This window comes from Balaenoptera borealis (genome assembly GCF_965194805.1).
Source record: "Balaenoptera borealis genome assembly, chromosome: 12".
NCBI lineage: Eukaryota > Metazoa > Chordata > Mammalia > Artiodactyla > Balaenopteridae > Balaenoptera > Balaenoptera borealis.
In genome coordinates this window covers 28537116-28554059 of record NC_138869.1, presented here as the reverse complement: position 1 = coordinate 28554059, position 16944 = coordinate 28537116, and the positions used below count along the sequence as shown (strand labels likewise).

The following is a 16944-nucleotide window of genomic DNA, read 5'->3' as shown; positions in this document are numbered from 1 at the left end:
GAACTCACCACCTGTCATTTCTGTGATCCCAAGTTCCCCAGCCAGTCTGCCTTATTTTTATCTCCTTTCGAAGTCTTCCTATGTCTGTTTTCTTTGTAATATCCAGAGTTTGTAAGTCCATGCTTACTTTTTTAATGTTCTTAAATTCCGGTATTTCTTAGATTTCCCATAAACTGTAAAGCTAACATAGACACATATATGTAAAACAAGGTAGATCTGATTCTATAGAAATTTAACTTGCTATTCAATGTAAGATACTCTAAGATGAAGTTCTTTAGAATGAAGGACACCCGAAAACTCATTAACCAGGATATATAATTTAGGCTAAAATAAAAATGGTGTGTATCTAATAATTTAATATCTACAGAATTTGATAGCTGTAGACCAAATCACAGAGTTGTCATAATAAGCCATACTTTTGCATAAATTTTCTATTAAACATTAGGCCAATGAAGATTGGCCTAGCATTGGTTAAAAGCTAAATTAGGTTATGAAAAATAAGCAAATCACTGTACTCTCCTATAAATCAGCCACAGTCTTGGGTCTTTGCTAACCATTTTTACTAAGCACAGTCCTCACTAACCATCAAAATAACCAACTTTCTTTTTTCAAATTCATCAAGTCAGTCTTCAGCAAAACTATCGATACGTTCTTTTTTTTTATAAATTTATTTTATTTATTTTTAATTTTTGGCTGTGTTGGGTCTTCATTGCTGCGCGCCGGCTTTCTCTAGTTGTGGTGAGTGGGGGCTACCCTTCGTTGCGGTGTGCGGTGCATGGGCTTCTCACTGCGGTGGCTTCTCCTGTTGCAGAGCATGGGCTCTAGGTGCACAGGCTTCAGTAGTTGCGGTGTGCGGGCTTCAGTAGTTGTGGCACGAGGGCTTGGTAGTTGTGGCTCATAGGCTCTAGAGCGCAGGCTCAGTAGTCGTGGCACACGGGCTTAGTTCCTCCGTGGCACACAGGCTTAGTTGCTCTGCGGCATGTGGGATCTTCCCGGACCAGGGCTTGAGCCCGTGTCCCCTGCATTGGCAGGCAGATTCTTAACCACTGCGCCACCAGGGAAGCCCCTATCAATACATTCTTTTCCAAAAATTTGAGTTTCACATATTACTCTCTATTAGGAATTCCTCTATTATATTTTCCTTTGTTCAACATAATTTTTCCTTACTAATGGACATAACCTTAAAGGCAATTTATTTCAAAAGTTAAGTACAAAATTCTTAGCTTATAGTTGACATCCATTTTCATAACATTTAAACTCCTCTGTGGTAACCAAATGATGATAAAAATGGTAACAGTAAAAATAATGCTCGGTAATTAATACTAGTCCACGCTTTACATCCATTATCTCATCTAACTCTCACGAAAATCTGACAGGGTAGGCATGATCCACGACATTCACGTCCTTCTACACACAGGGAAAACTGAGATGCAGAGAGGCAAACTCAAGTCCCAAGATCATACAAATAGTAAGGGGTAGAAACAACATGAGTTTTTAGGGGCGCTCTTAACCACTATATTTCCCTAACTCCCAGGAAAAGACTTCATCATCCACCTCTGTCTGCAATAAGCATTTGTCATGAACATGAAGACAGAAATGTGGACTTGTCCCTTCCTTCTGGTTGGAAAATAACCCAGGAGGTATAGTTCACTCATCTCTGATTTCCTAGGTTAGTTCTCAAAGAGGGTGTTCCGAGACCCAAGCCTTCTCCCTCACTCCCATGTCCTTAGGAAAATTATACTTTCTTACCCTTGCTGAGTTTTTTACTTACAAAATATAGCTAGAATATCTATTTGAGTGGAAATATATATTCAAACCCCACAGACATGTATAATGTAGTTAAGAAAATAAATTCTTTAAATTCCTTACTTAACTCAAACTCAAGTGTTAATAGACACTTCCAGAATTTTTCTACACATAGAACTATATCTACATATTCATGGAAAACAAATATACACATATAATAACACAGCAGATATGTGTATACACCCATATATTTTACAAAGGTGCGATACTTCATATGTTGCTCAAAAATGTCCTTTGTTATTGTTCCCTGAACAGCAGATCTTCAACATTAATCTATTGGGTTGGCCAAAAAGTTCATTCAAGTTTTTCTGTAACATCTTATGGAAAAACCCAAATGAACTTTTTGGCCAACATGCAGTATTTAAGAAGAACAGACTTACCTATGTTTTTAATTATTTTATAGTTTAATTAATCATTCTGTTTTTCTTTTTTAGTGGTACATAAAACTATGGTGAATCTTAACAGGGAATCTCAACAATAGAGCCAAAGTACAACATTTAAAACATTGACTACTGGTTAAGAAATTACATTATCTTAGATTTTCTAGAATGGTTTCAGTTTTATGTAATTTTTTCCTTTCCAGTACAGGTTATTTGCTAAATGTTTAACTATATTATATTAAGTTTTTAATTTTGAAAGATTTTTCAATCTCTATATTCTCAAACTTCAATCCTTATACCTTGCACCATGTAAAAAAAATAACTTAAAATGGATCATAGACATAAATGTAAAATGTAAACTATACAACTTCTAAAAGAAATATAGCAGAAAAAGACTGCATTTTGACTTTGAGTTAGGCAAAGATTTCTTAGCTTCTACACTAAAAACACAATCCACAAAGGAAAACAAAGTGATAAATTAGACTTCATAAAAATTAAGAACTTCTGGCTCTTCAAAAGACACAGTTAAGACAATGAAAAGAAAAGCCAGACTTGGACAAAATGTTTGCAAATCACAAATATAATAAAGGAATTGTATCCAGAATATATGAAGAACTCTTAAAACTCAAAAAAAAAAAAAAAAAGGAAACTACAACCCAATTACGAAAAAATAAGCAAAGGATTTATATATTCTAAGCAGCTAGATATATTCTTCATATATAATACCATAATTTATATATACACCATAGTTTAGTCGTCTAACTCTTTAGGGAAATTATTAATCTTATGCTTCCTCCAGCTCTTCAGATTCAATGATTAGGATGTTATGCTAACTGCTTTTTTGTACAAGGCTTGTTAAATTGTAGGAGAGAAGACCATCAGCACATGATCAATCCTTTTACAATAAATTTACATCAGAGCTGCTCGAGAAAGAGAAAGAAGGGAAATGGAAAAAAAAGGGAGAGATTCAGGTAGAAATAATGGTACTTTACTCTATAAAATAGACTTCTCCGTTTTCGGTATAGGCCATCTCCCAGTTTTCAGGTAGAGGACCTAAATTATCCTCTGCAGAAAGAGGTAGGTATTGAGGGAACTTCTGAGAAGGGTCCGTGATGGGAGCGGCGATGATGCTACTATTCGCAGGCGGGAGCGTTGCTTCTTGAAGACTGTGCTCTTCTTGGTCACCAGAATCGGCTGTTTAATCACAGGGAGAGAAAAAAAGCATCGTCAATCATACCCCAGACTGAGGTGTTCACTACCGTGGGCATCTATATTCGTAAAAGCCTTCATCCTTTCCTAATTGCTGGACATCGACTATACTCTGTTTTATTTAGGTCAAAGTTCTTTTAATAGAAAACATCAAAATGATGAATCAACTTTATTTTACTGCAAAAGAAAGAAGGGAAAAGCATGCTCAAATAATGCATTGCTCACAATCTTGGAAATGTCAAAGAAGAAACATATTCATGACTCAAACCCTCAAGTCCCTTAAACTAAGAAGGCCGTCAGATCACAGACTGAGCTGCACTCTCATCCCGTAGGTATCATCTGGTTTCATGACTGAAGAGGACTTTTGGAGGCGAGAAAAAAATCAAATCCAAAACGTTTAGAATATGGAGACAGCTCTACCACTGAGTCAGACTCTAGCCTCCTTGGGAAAAGTGAGGCGAATGTTACTGTGAAAACCAGGACAGTTACCCCCAGAACAGTATTGCTGGTGGACTGCTTTGACTTGAGTCCTGAAGGCTCTAAGTACTTGAGTCTCCTTGCCTTCTTATTAACTAGAAACATCATGAGGTGATGTCATCGAAGTCTCCACAGACGGCACTGTTGACATTCTCAATCTCCATGGGGCTTTAAAACATATTAATCTGGGGATGTAGTCATTTTCTATCTCCCACAGTAATTCTTCTGCAGACATTTCTGATTTACTCAAAGCAGACTGAGGAATAATAAAAGGCTGTTTTCAAATCTTCCTCCAATGAATAGCTCCCAACAACACACATGAGAATAAAGGTAATCCAAAAGTTGCATGGAGGACATGTCAAGCCTATTAAACAACCACCTCCACCAAAAATCCACCGCCGTTGAAGAGGCTGACTGGTCTTTCCCTGCCTTGCATCTATCCCCTCGTCTTCTGGTACCACCGCTCAGATCTCCATTTGGAAATCATCTCCTCCATTCAAGGTCCATGTGGTCCAGGTGGGGACTGACTTATACCCACTCCAAGTTCATGCAGTGGGCCCAAGTCACACCCATATCACTCTTGCCTTTATGACTGGATCAAGCACATGATCCAAGGCAAACTAATGTAGGCATGGAAGTGCTTGCTGGAACTATCAAGCAAGAGGTAGCCTCTTGATGCTGAAGTTATTAAGCTGATAGAGTCTCATGTTGTAAAGCTTGGCAAGACTTGTCTGAAAATTAAACTCATGTAGAGGAAAGATGAAATACAGAGAAAGTCACCTAATACCCCTGATGAAGCCTCTCTGATTTCATGTACTCCTGGCCTCTTCAATTGCTTGATCTCCTAAATTCCCTTTCCTGCTGAAACCGATTTGAGTTGATTTTACAATTTGCACCCATGAGCGCAGGTTAATAAAAACAACTATAAGTTTGAAGGAAAAAGAGGAAATTAGCCCACTATGGAAGAAAAAATTTGAAATTACTAATCAATAACAAAAATTCAAAACATGGCAAGAATTAAAAGATTCACCCTTCATTCTCTAGGAGCCAAAATGTATTCATTTCTGGTACGTCATTGGAAGGTACCCTTCTTAAGCTTAAACGTATGTAAGAATCACCTGGAGAGATTTGTTTGTTTGTTTTGTTTTATATTTATTTATTTATTTGGTTGCACCAGGTCTTAGATGTGGCATGTGAGCTCCTCAGTTACGGCTCGCCAGCTCCTTAGTTGCAGCACGTGGGTTCCTTAGTTGTGGCATGTGAACTCCTAGTTGCAGCATGCATGTGGGGTCTAATTCCCTGACCAGGGACGAACCCAGGCCCCCTGCATTGGGAGTGTGGAGTCTTAGCCACTGTGCTACCAGTGAAGTCCCTGGAGATATTGCTAAAATGCAGACATGGCTCCCTACTTCAGACAACAGATTTGGAATTCGGTTCAAAAATGTATATTTTGAGAGCACCCAGGTGATGGAGATTCAAGTACAAGCATTACACTTTGAAGACAGAGATAGAAAAAGTGCTCAACAACAAAAAATCACTAGAACCTTTAGCTTCTAGGAGGGGTTTTGCCCAGCTGGCAATGCGCCAGGGTACGGTGCAGCCTCAGGGTACAGATTCCTATGACCACTGATGCCAGGTCGGAGACACAAATGATGTATGTCTAGAACACTGGAGAGGGTGTATCCTTTCTGAAGGGAGCAGAGAACTCAGTGCCAGGCAATTAGCATCCTGGGGGAAAGTGGACTCAGCGTTTCCGGATTTCTGATTTTTTCAAGAGAAGGTGGAAATCTATATTTTTATGCAAAAACTTCTAATTTTCCAATCCTAATTCCTTTGAAAAATAAAGTGGTGTAGCACAAGCAAGAAAATGAAAGATAGTGATTATAAGCACTGACTCTGAAGCCAGACTGCTTGAGTGTGAATCCTGGCTTTACTCTTGACTGACTTGGGAAACACACTCAACCTCTATGTGCCTTAGTTTCCTTATCTGTAAAGTGGGGATAATAACAGTACTTACCTCACAAGGTTGTGGGGAGGATTAGTTTATGTAAAGCACTCAGTACAGTAAACATTATCTTCTTCATTAAAGTTGTTATTATTAATTTTTGTTTGCAGGGCAGAGCTGGCCCTCAGGCTGCCAATTCGTTACAAATAGGCAGAAAAAGGATGGATTTGACATCAAACCACAGAACAAATCATAGTGTGCCTATTTCTAGCTGTGTGACTTTAGAAGAGACTTTACCTTTCTGAGGATTTGTTTCCTCATCTGTAAAATGGGCATAACACACACACCACAAAAATGGAACGATTCAATACATGCAAAACGCCTGCAAAAGTGCCTGGAGCTCAGTGAGTGCTCAACAGACTGGGATCTGTTACTGGAAATACCAAGGGCCAAGGTCAGCGATCATCTATTAATATGATATTTCAGAGTCAGAGAAATGCTGGGACAATAGTAGACATTCAGTAATTTTACTGAAACATTTTAATTAACCTATTTTAATAGAAACTGGATGTAACAGGAAAAGGGTGGTGGCCATAGGTGGGCCACTACATATGAAAAGAGAAACGACTTGGTTTAATACTGAATGTACACAATTCATGGAAAGGGGAGGGGAAGAAGAGGGGAGGAAAAAGTCCTGCCAGTACTCCAAAACCTCGACTACATGAAGGGAATATTAGCTCACTGAAAAAATATATATGTAATTTTAATTTACTAGAGAAATAAGAAATCCCTCCAGCAACTAGACCTTATCTTAAATTATCCAAATATTTTTTATTTTATATGTTTTCCGTGTCTTCTTTAAAGAAAAAAAGCTTTATTTACATATGATTGACATACAAAAATCTATAGATATTAATTTTTCAGCTTTACTGAGGTATAGTTGACAAATAAAACTAAGATATTTAAAATGCACATTGTGATGATTTGATACACATGTACATTGTCAAAGAATTCCTTCCATCTGGTTAATTTTTTAAAAAAGGTGATAGATATTTAATGTATACAACTTGATATATTTGGTTTTCTGTTTCTTCCTTCTAGTTCGGGAGAACCTTAAAACAATCTCATTCTCTGAAAGAAAATCAGAAGTCCAAAAATGAGAGATTGGGGCAGACATAGAGCAGATTCCAAAACTTCATAGTCCTAATCATGGCTTTGACTTTACACATGCTCTGACTTCAAAAACTCTTTCATTTAATTTACCAAACATTTAAGAGTACTGCTATCACTCTCTTACTAAAGACCGCCAATGCATCCAAAGAGGACAGGTAGAATGAATTACTGGAATACAGACTGGGTAAGCAAACAGGAGGCTGGATTCCTGCATTGTCTAGTGAGCTTAACACACGCTATTCCTCAGTGTTCTCATCTGCAAAATGGGGAAGATAATACTTAGGCTGCCTATCTCTCAAGATTTCCAGGAGGTTTATAGGATACATGTGAAAATGATTCATAACCATAAGTAAACATGTAAAACATTTTCATTCATGGTAAATCAGAAGCTTCCCAAGCATTTACATACACAGACACACTTGGGAGCATTTGAAGGTGACTTTGACAACATAAGCTGATGTCAAACATACATTCTGGAGCTTATTTTAAATTACACACGCATTCAGATTTATGTGCCTTCCTCACTGTGTACATAACCAGTCAAAACCTTTGAGGCTACAAAAGGCTAATAAACTTGACTTAAAACACAAATAACATAGTGGATGAGCCACGCAGATTCTGGAGTCAGACTTTTTGGGCTGAAATGACAGCTTTCACCCTCACTGGCTCTGTGATACTGGACAAGCGATTAGACCTCCCTAGTATATGCATGAGAGCGTAGCAAAGTGCCTGCCACAGAGCACTGGGGAACCATTAGCTCTTTTGGTAATATCATTACCTCTTGACATTCCAAAGCAATATTATATCATTAACTGCTAATGAAAAAGAAGCATCAGCAGTCTAATGTTCAACAATAGGGAGGCTGTTGGGAAAACAAGCTTAGGAACACAATTAAGTAACATTTTTGGTGTCTCTTAGAGGTGGTTAATGGATGGATCAGCGACTTTTTAGTTGCGGTGGTTTGTTATGTATTTTTCAAGTTGTCTGTAATGAACAAAATACTTTCACAAATGTTTTAATTTATTTGCATAAATAACTGTGTGCTTTGCCCAACAGTGTAGTCTACCTTCATGAAGCACACATAAATAGTGTTCTCTCTCCAGGGCCTCCTTTAGGCCTGTAATTTGGGCATAATTCGTAGGAGACTGTCCTACTGCCTTGTGTTCAACAGTCAAGTTCTACGGTGAGAATCTGGGATGACTGCTTATTACTCAGCTCCTGCCTCCATCTTTGGTTGCAGAAAGGAAGGAAGGAAGGAAGGAAGAAGCGACCTCCCCAGGATGCTCCTGGCCTTCAACTCCCTGCTCTTTTACCAGTAGATAGTGCTAATGTTATTTAGGCATGTTATTTAGACATTTTGTGCCCCCTTCAAAAGACCCAAGCAGAAGTCAGCTGAGATTGTACCAAGAGCCTGTTATTAAAAATATCCTGGTAAATATCATTTTAAATAGCTCCATAGTGTTTGTACATTTGAATCTGACACTCATGCCTCTATCACAATTGGCTCAACCAGGAGCCAAGACTCCATTATGGTACTGCCACTCTGTGCTCGAAGCAGCTGGTGGATTGCTACTTGAAGAGGTTCGGAGCACAAGATGCTTTGACACAGCTAGCTTGATACACATACCACAGACTGGGTAGTCTCAATTATTTGAAAGAATTCATATGAGTCAGGGTATGACATGTTGTCAGCTGTCATACTTGTAGTTTGGTAAGTGAGGAGGCATTTATTCAAAATATCCCTTCCGTATTGAAGATGCCCCATCACTTGTGTATCTCAAAATCAAGTCTCTCTCCATGCATCCCATCAGGCGCCACTTGGTTTTCTTTTTTTGTGCAGAAACTAATGATCAGGCTGCCTTTAGCAATGATGACCCGGGCCCAGGTTTTTTTTTTGTTTTTTGTTTTCCAACACCAGGAGTTCAAGTAGGGATGTTATGAGGTCAGATTTTCTGAGGCCTGGCTTCTACAGACAGAGATTTACAGTGGTTAGAAATTGGAAAAGCATCAAGACCTACACTCAACTATCCCTACTCTGTTCTTGCTTTGTACGGAGAAATCTACTCAGTTAATGGAGGACAAATAAAGGCACCCAAGCTTCTTGGGGACCATCCAGTCAGCTTGGCAGAACTGTTTCGATGCATGTTACCCCCAAGGTCTCTCTATTTCTGTGCCCACATCTATATTTTTGGGTTATATCATAATTTGCTATCCTTATTTGTTGGAAGATCAAGACATTAAAATAATGGGGGGCTTCCCTGGTGGCGCAGTGGTTAGGAATCCGCCTGCCAATGCAGGGGACACGGGTTTGTGCCCCGGTCCGGGAAGATCCCACATGCCGCGGAGCGGCTAGGCCCGTGAGCCACAACTACTGAGCCTGCGCGTCTGGAGGCTGTGCTCCACGACGGGAGAGGCCGCGACAGTGAGAGGCCCGTGCACCGTGATGAAGAGTGGCCCCCGCTCGCCGCAACTGGAGAAAGCCCTTGCACAGAAACGAAGACCCAACACAGCCAAAAATAAATAAAAAATTTATTAAAAAAAATAATAATAATAATAATAATGGCTATTTTTTTTTTCAAGGAAGTATTGACTTTTTTTTCATAATCTGCTTTCATTTCGGTGAGGACTACTATAAATGGATAAAATATTTTGAAGTGGATGAAATTAACTGATTCCAATAAACAAATATGTAGCAATGGGTAAATTTATTCCAGATATTGCAACTGTAGGTCAGCCACTTGGCCTAATCCATTCTAATTGAGAAAATGGAAATTCTCATGGACTCGAATTCTTAGAGCTGGAAGGGGGAACCTAGATGTGATTTAATCCTAACCAGTCATTTTACAGATGAGAGCAGTTAGAGACTATGTTCATAATAAGACAGCTACCATGAACAAAGCTAGGACAGCAAGCCAGGACTCCTCCTTTCCCTAGTGCTTCTTGTGGAAGGGTTGGGCTACTGTTACGATGATAAGCCATCAAAAATTTTTTTTAATTGTTGCAATGAAAAATTTTAGGCTTCAGAAAGGCCCACACAGGCAGGAGAAAGCATTCAACTAACACAAACTTTTTTCTAAATATTCTAGTAGACTTGGTAGCACAAGGAGGAAAATACAGAGCTGTAACTCTAAAATATCAAAGAAAATAGGTATAGGAAAAACAGAAAAAACAAGCGGTCTTCAAAGTCACAACGTTATCGACTGGAGTAACTCATGTCTTACTCAGCTGCGATGTTTTGCGTTACTATATAAGGTCAAACCCCCAAAGAGTCAAAAACATTACTGAACAGTTCTGGGTCACTGCACTAACCCAAGGAACATATATCACAGCCTCTGTGAACGGTGCCTCCAGGGAACGTGCAATTCCTAACCTGTACATCCTTATCCAGAGGACTTGTCCTCGAAGATCCCCTCATAAAATACAGCCTACCTAAGCTTGGGCGTAGATAGCCCTGAATGCATATATAAAAATATAATGCAATGAGTAATATATGCTATATAATATAAAATACATATGCAGTATATAATCTTATAGTATTTATTACTTTTTCGTCTTTTCCCTCTTAGGGAATATAGTACAATTTGCATAAGTTAACACATGATTTATTTCCACTGTATCTCTACTTGCAAAGGTATGAGAAAAAAGGAGGCTGCTAGCCTTCCTACAGCATCAAGTGATATTAAACTTTAAACAAATTCTCCTATTTGTCTTTACAAGCAATCAGCCATAATTATGGAGCAGTGTCAAGACTAAGTAATAAATGAACAAAATAGATTCTTATAGATATCATTTTGAAGAGAAAGAAAGGATGCTGATTATTCTTGATCTCCTTCTACAAACACTGCCCTCCTGCCCCTTTAAGATAGCTGGGTGAAGTTAAAATACTCTTGCCAAGAAGCATGAAAAACAGACCAGGGAAAAGACCATCTCTTCTTCCCCAAGCACCGTGTGGTCAGAGTTTGAATTTTGGCGATCCTTCCAAATTCCTCCTGAGAATAGAAACCTTCTTGTGACTCTTCACAAAAGCCTCCCCCAGAGCTCTTTCCCTAAGTCCACCGAGGGGGAACATCGTCTGGTCTTTACCTGTAAAGCTGCTGTTCATTTCAGGAGCATCGTCCTCTTCCTCATTCTCCGCGTGGACTATGCCAGCATTTTGCATATCATTGTAGGACTTGGTTCGCTTTGGGGTTGACTGCTTGGAGCCAGAATGAAGGCTTTGCAAGGCATCCGTCGTGATCACTTTCCCACTGAGTGGCTGGCTAGGAGGTTTGGGTGTCCCATAATAGTTTCCTAGGTGATGGAGAGACACATTTGCATGTTTCAGAAAGAATACTTTGTTATTCTCAAGACTGCAAATCCAAATCTCTTAGCCCATTAAAAAAAAATTTTTTTTTTAACTAGAAAACCAGAACAAACTGCATTTCATTTCTGGAATGGGTTAGAAAACCTGTCGGTCCTACCCAGTTAGACATGGTGATTTCGGAAGCCAGGAGGCAAGCTGCATTGTGATGGGGCAAAGAACCTACTAGGGCTAAAAACAAAGGCGTCTGTGCTGAATGGCAGAGCTTCATCCTCATTACATTTGAATTTCAATCGGTCACCTTTTTACATATATGCACCAGCATAATGCGGAATCCAATTTAGAGAGAGTGGCTCACAAAATAACAAATTCATTACTGCCGGCACCCTTACAGGCCAACAAAGTTGAGGTCACCCTCCATTAATAAGGGGACTCCTCAACAGGGAACCAGGGCAATATTTTTTTAAAAAGAAAGTGAACACCACGTGGCGCCGCTTTAACTGAATGGCAGGCCTGACTCTCAAGGTCATGTGTGGTTGGAACAAATCCTCACCCAGTTTTAACAGGAAACTCTTGTGTCGACAGTGGCACAGTGGCACCCCTCATGGGTCACTCGTTTAGTAAGTGCCCATTTTCACTTTTAGCCACTTCTCCCAGAGTTTGCCTCAGGTCTGACTGTCGTGTGTGCTAAGTGACTCTGAGTGGTACCTGGATGGGTTTTTACGTTTTAATTTTTATTTTAATATGTGTATATTTTTAATATGCAGTAGAAAAATCTAACTAGTAAGTGATGGTAGTAAAATATAACATTTACTTCTAAAACTTAAGTGATAAAACAATACTTTATAAAATTGACTTTTTTAAACTTGCAGTTAAACCTGAAGTTTAAAAAAGCAGCTATAATTAATAAGAAATTAATTGAGTAAATAATAGCAATGGTAGCGATGAGCTTCCTTTTGAACACCTAAGGTAAAAATTGAGTTCTTTTAAAGAAAACTTCAAGTAAATAAAAGATACTATGTTAAGATATAGACAAAACCATGAAGGTGAGTCATGAATGGCCAAAGTTTGAAAATTACAGCTTATAATCAATAATATTCAGTGACTACATGATAAAAAAACATCAACATCAGAATGCCATTGATCCATTCACCCTCTCACATCAAAGGAGTAAGGCCAGGAAGATAGATCATATTGAGCCCTTCGAAAAATTGTAAGTAGGGACTTCCCTGGTGGTCCAGTGGTTAAGAATCTGCCTTCCAAAGCAGGGGATGCGGGTTCTATCCCTGGTCAGGGAACTAAGAGCCCACATGACTCGGGGCAACTAAGCCTGCGTGCTGCAACTAGAGAGAAGCCCGTGCACCACCAACGAGAAGAGCCCACGCGTCGCAACAAAGACCCAGCGCAGCCAAAAAAAAAAAAAAGCCCAAGTAACGTTTGTAATTCTATGCTTAGTAAAGTAGAATTTGTAAATAATAACAAATCCTGTACACAGTTTCTTCCCAAGAATCTTACCGCATTGTCTAACCTCAGCACATAATTATATAAAATACACATTTTATTATACAAGCACAAAAAGAAAGGGAGACAGTAGTATGCTGCTTAGCATGAGACACATAGGTGATAAAGAATTTATATCCATTAAATTTATCTTTATAATTAAAAATTTCTTTCTTAACACGATTTCTCTAAAATATTTTATGAATCATCAAATTTATGAGTATATGCACCCACTTTCTTTGAGAGTGGTGTAAACAGCGTGTTTCAGCAGGGGAACCCTGAAAATGCATATTAAAAAGAGCAGTAGTAGACTACCGGGCACCATGTTTGAATTTGAAGGAAACCAAATAGAAACCTGATAAGTGCATTCTGGTGGCTTGTATTCAATTCAATCATTACAGTTCTTTCACAGAAGGTAATATTTCAACCTCTTCAAAAAACTTCTTTCAGGTTTCCAACTTAAAGGTATAGGGATTGAACAGAACCAGCTTGAAGAAAAGGCATCCATGTGTGTTTTTATGGAGTAACACAAGCACAGGGAAGAATGAACACATGTATGAACCAAGACTCAACCCGTATTTCTAAAGAGGTTACAACCAAAGGATGAACCGTACCTTTGATGAAGTTGGAACACAACTGCAGCGTTGACTATTTTCATGAACTGAAGACCGTTAGTGAGGTTTAGGTAAGTAAAACAGCTAACTATTTACACAGTAATCTTCATCGTGGACAAAAGATAGAGACAAACCTCTAACGAATCAATTCTAATTCCTTATGATCACTATTATACCAAAACATCATGTACATTTTTGAGTTAGAGGTTAAAGTAAGACCAATGTCTGCAAATAAGAATCTTACACTGAAAGATGTGACTAAAAGATAGGACCCTTTATTCATAATTTTATAGTTATAATTTTGCAATCATTATCACTCATTTTCAGTGCCATTAAGCCAAGGCAATGTTCATGAAACTACTGTCATTTAAAAATCAATTAAAACTTAGGCATCCTCAGTTTATGACAGAAATAAATGTGTGAAAAAGAAAAGTTCTAGTTAAATTTGACAAATATGTGTGGATTTTCCTCAGTTGTCAAGTTCAGGGTCTTTCTGAGGTTAATAAATGATTAGCAGATTTCTCAATGCAATTACAAACTCCCCCAAACAACCCACTTATTCATCATTGTTTCCTGTTTCTGGAAATTAGCTTTAAGATCAATTGGAGACAGATAAAGTACATATTATTAGGTTGAACGGTACATAATTGCTGTTGTAAAAGACAAACTGCCGAATATCAGCAATTTCATTTGGGTTAATCTAATGTATAGGCATTGGCAGTGCTCGGCACATGGCAGTGACAAAGATCTTGGAAGAACACAGCCTGGGATTCAAATGCCAACTTCACTGCTAATTGGTTATATAACCCTGGCCAAGTCATTTAACCATTTTTTAAAAAAATCTTCATCCTCTTCTGTAAAATTGGGAATTTTAAGAATACCGAGTTTCTACCTAGCGTGCCTATTATGAGAATACAATGAGACAGTCCATTTCATACCTTTAGCACACATAAAAGGCTTCACTACAAGGAGGCTTGATAAATGCTACTTAATGTTAATAGTGTATGTTTCTAATCTTTAAAATGAGGTTCCTTACACCTTGTTGGAAGGATTAATGAGACAATGTGTCTGAAGTGCTTGCCACATGGTAACTGAGTACCATTCCTTTACTGATATAAAGGAACAAGCAATACCAATGACCAAATAACCTTGGGCAAGTTATTTACTCTCAGTCTCACTTTCTCTGTGAAGTGGGAATGGTAGCATGAGCTCTAACAACATCACAGGATTATCATGAAAATCAAATGATGTAACATTCTTGAAGGTATCCTGTAAACTATAAGGTATTATAAGTATGAGACGGTGTAATTATTCAAACTTCTCCAGCATTTCTAATTTCCCGTATTGCCTACAACCTTTACAGAAAAGCTTCTATCTCGTGGTTTTCTAAGGGCAGAGGGTTCAACTTTCCTTTGCAGATATATTTTTAAAAATCATCTGAATCAGTGACCAACATTTAAAAACTGAATATTTCTGATTAAAATCTGGATATACTGGGAGGTGCTGCTTGACAAACTGTAAGGTCTGGTTCTTTGGATTTGTCTTTTATAGGCAATGTTGGTGACAAGTGTGTGACCAAATTCACCAGGAACACACTCACTGAATTAAGGATTTCTGCACAAAGGTTTTGGCTCCTACCCTTGGTCTGCCCAGCCTTTGCCAGACAAACATCTGGGCCCCAATCTAGAAGAGTGCCCTAAGGCTGTTGCAATGCAAAGGTCCTGGCAGATAAAGGGGCATGCACACAGGAGGGATAGAAGAAAACCTTAAACTTCAAAAATCCTCTATAATTCACAGACTGGTCTTTCAGTGAATTGATTTTGGGTGAATCTGGTTTTGGACCCTGCACTTTTGGCTGATGGGGTCATGCCATGATCCCACGTTGTCTTTCCATGCAACCAAGGGCAAGATGGCTCATGCACTCCCCCATTTGCCACAGTTACCACCAGCACTGCCTCTACCAGCCCTATATACTCTCTCACTCCACCTACCTGGACGCCCAGGCACTTAAATTCAGAACCCCGCCCTTCCGGGAAACTCTCCACCTTATCAATCATTTCCACTCTGGTCACCATCAGACCAAGCCTAGCCATGGGAGAAACACAAACCTTACAGAGAGTATGCACAAGAGACTCCCTGCATCATTTCTAAGAGACACGAACCTGACCATCCGATAGTCCCCGTGTTAGCCAACACACACGTCCTGAGGTGGCCAGGCTCCCATCACTTTCTTTTTACTCTTCCTTTTTCGACCTGCTCCACCCTACAAATCTATGATGTGCATGCACAGAAGGACAGTAAGCCCAAGTCCTATAATTAGAGGTTTGTTCTTGCCAGTGCCATTTACCTTTGAATTTAAGACCAAAAAAGGGCAAAATAAGTTAACAGCTTTGTCACCCTAAGGTAAAGGACCTCTCTCTTTCCAGCCTCAGTTCTCATGGTATAAAGACTAGTATCCACCTAACAGAGATAGATGTCAACAGACCACGTGTATAAAGCACTCAGCATTGTGCTGGCACAATATTAGCATGTAATAAACCCCAGTGTCTCAAACTGCACCTGATGCTGTGAGCAGATAACAGCTCTACGATGTAAAAGATGGCATTGTTATCAAAGTATATATTTAAAGAACAACATTAGGGCTTGCCTGGTGGTGCAGCGTTAAGAATCCGCCTGCCATTGCAGGCGACACGGGTTCGAGCCCTGGTCTGGGAAGATCCCACATGCCACGGAGCAACTAAGCCTGTGCGGCACAACTACTGAACCTGTGCTCTAGAGCCCATGAGCCACAACTACTGAAGCCCACACGCCGCAACTACCGAAGCCCGAGTGCCTAGAGCCCATGCTCCGCAACAAGAGAAGCCACCGCAATGAGAAGCCCGTGCATCACAACGAAGAGTAGCCCCCACTTGCCGCAACTAGAGAAAGCCTGCGTGCAGCAACAAAAAGCCAACTCAGCCATAAATAAATAATAAATAAATTTATAAAAAAATAAAGAACAACATTAACAAAAAGTTACCTTTATTGTGCACCTACCAGGTCACTAGCCACACATTCACTAATTCTAACCTTTAACAATCCTACAGAAAAAAAAAAACAAACCATCAATATTCCCATTTTCAGATGAAGAAATTGAGATTCACACAATGCATAAGTGATGACTGGCATTTAAACATGGATCTGTCCCGATCATCTATGCTCTCGACTCCAGGAATTGCTGGGGATCTCTGAGCAGAAAATTAAGGGAAACATCCCTGGCCTCAGCCTCCTCGTCTTCACAGGCAGAGGAACGGACAATTGTCACACAGATTTTCTTTGGTTCTTTCGTTATCAACAGAGAACACTGCATGGTGGAGTTTGCCAACAGAGCTTATCCCAACAGACGGCTGCTGAGGCCTGCCAAAGAACAGGACTCCAGATGGTCTCGTCTTCCTCAATGACAAACAAGAACTCTCTTCACCCCTGCTTTATCTCCGTGTCCCCTCAAAGTAGACCCTTGGCAGCTGCCTTTTTGTAGACCTTCTAGGAAGCAGAACAGTA

At 39.3% G+C, this 16944-nt stretch overlaps 1 protein-coding gene across 27 annotated transcripts in view; it reads right to left on the bottom strand.

The window, feature by feature from the left end:
• Nucleotides 1–16944, bottom strand: part of MAGI1 (membrane associated guanylate kinase, WW and PDZ domain containing 1) — a 612719-nt gene that overhangs the window by 110444 nt on the left and 485331 nt on the right. For all 27 annotated transcript variants that reach the window (XM_082344623.1, XM_082344625.1, XM_082344631.1 and 24 more), the window contains 2 exons: nucleotides 11074–11280; nucleotides 3179–3380 (listed from right to left, as the gene is read on the bottom strand). In XM_082344623.1, the coding sequence (XP_082200749.1) occupies nucleotides 3179–3380; nucleotides 11074–11280 (409 nt within the window). The remainder of the gene's footprint in view (nucleotides 1–3178; nucleotides 3381–11073; nucleotides 11281–16944) is intronic.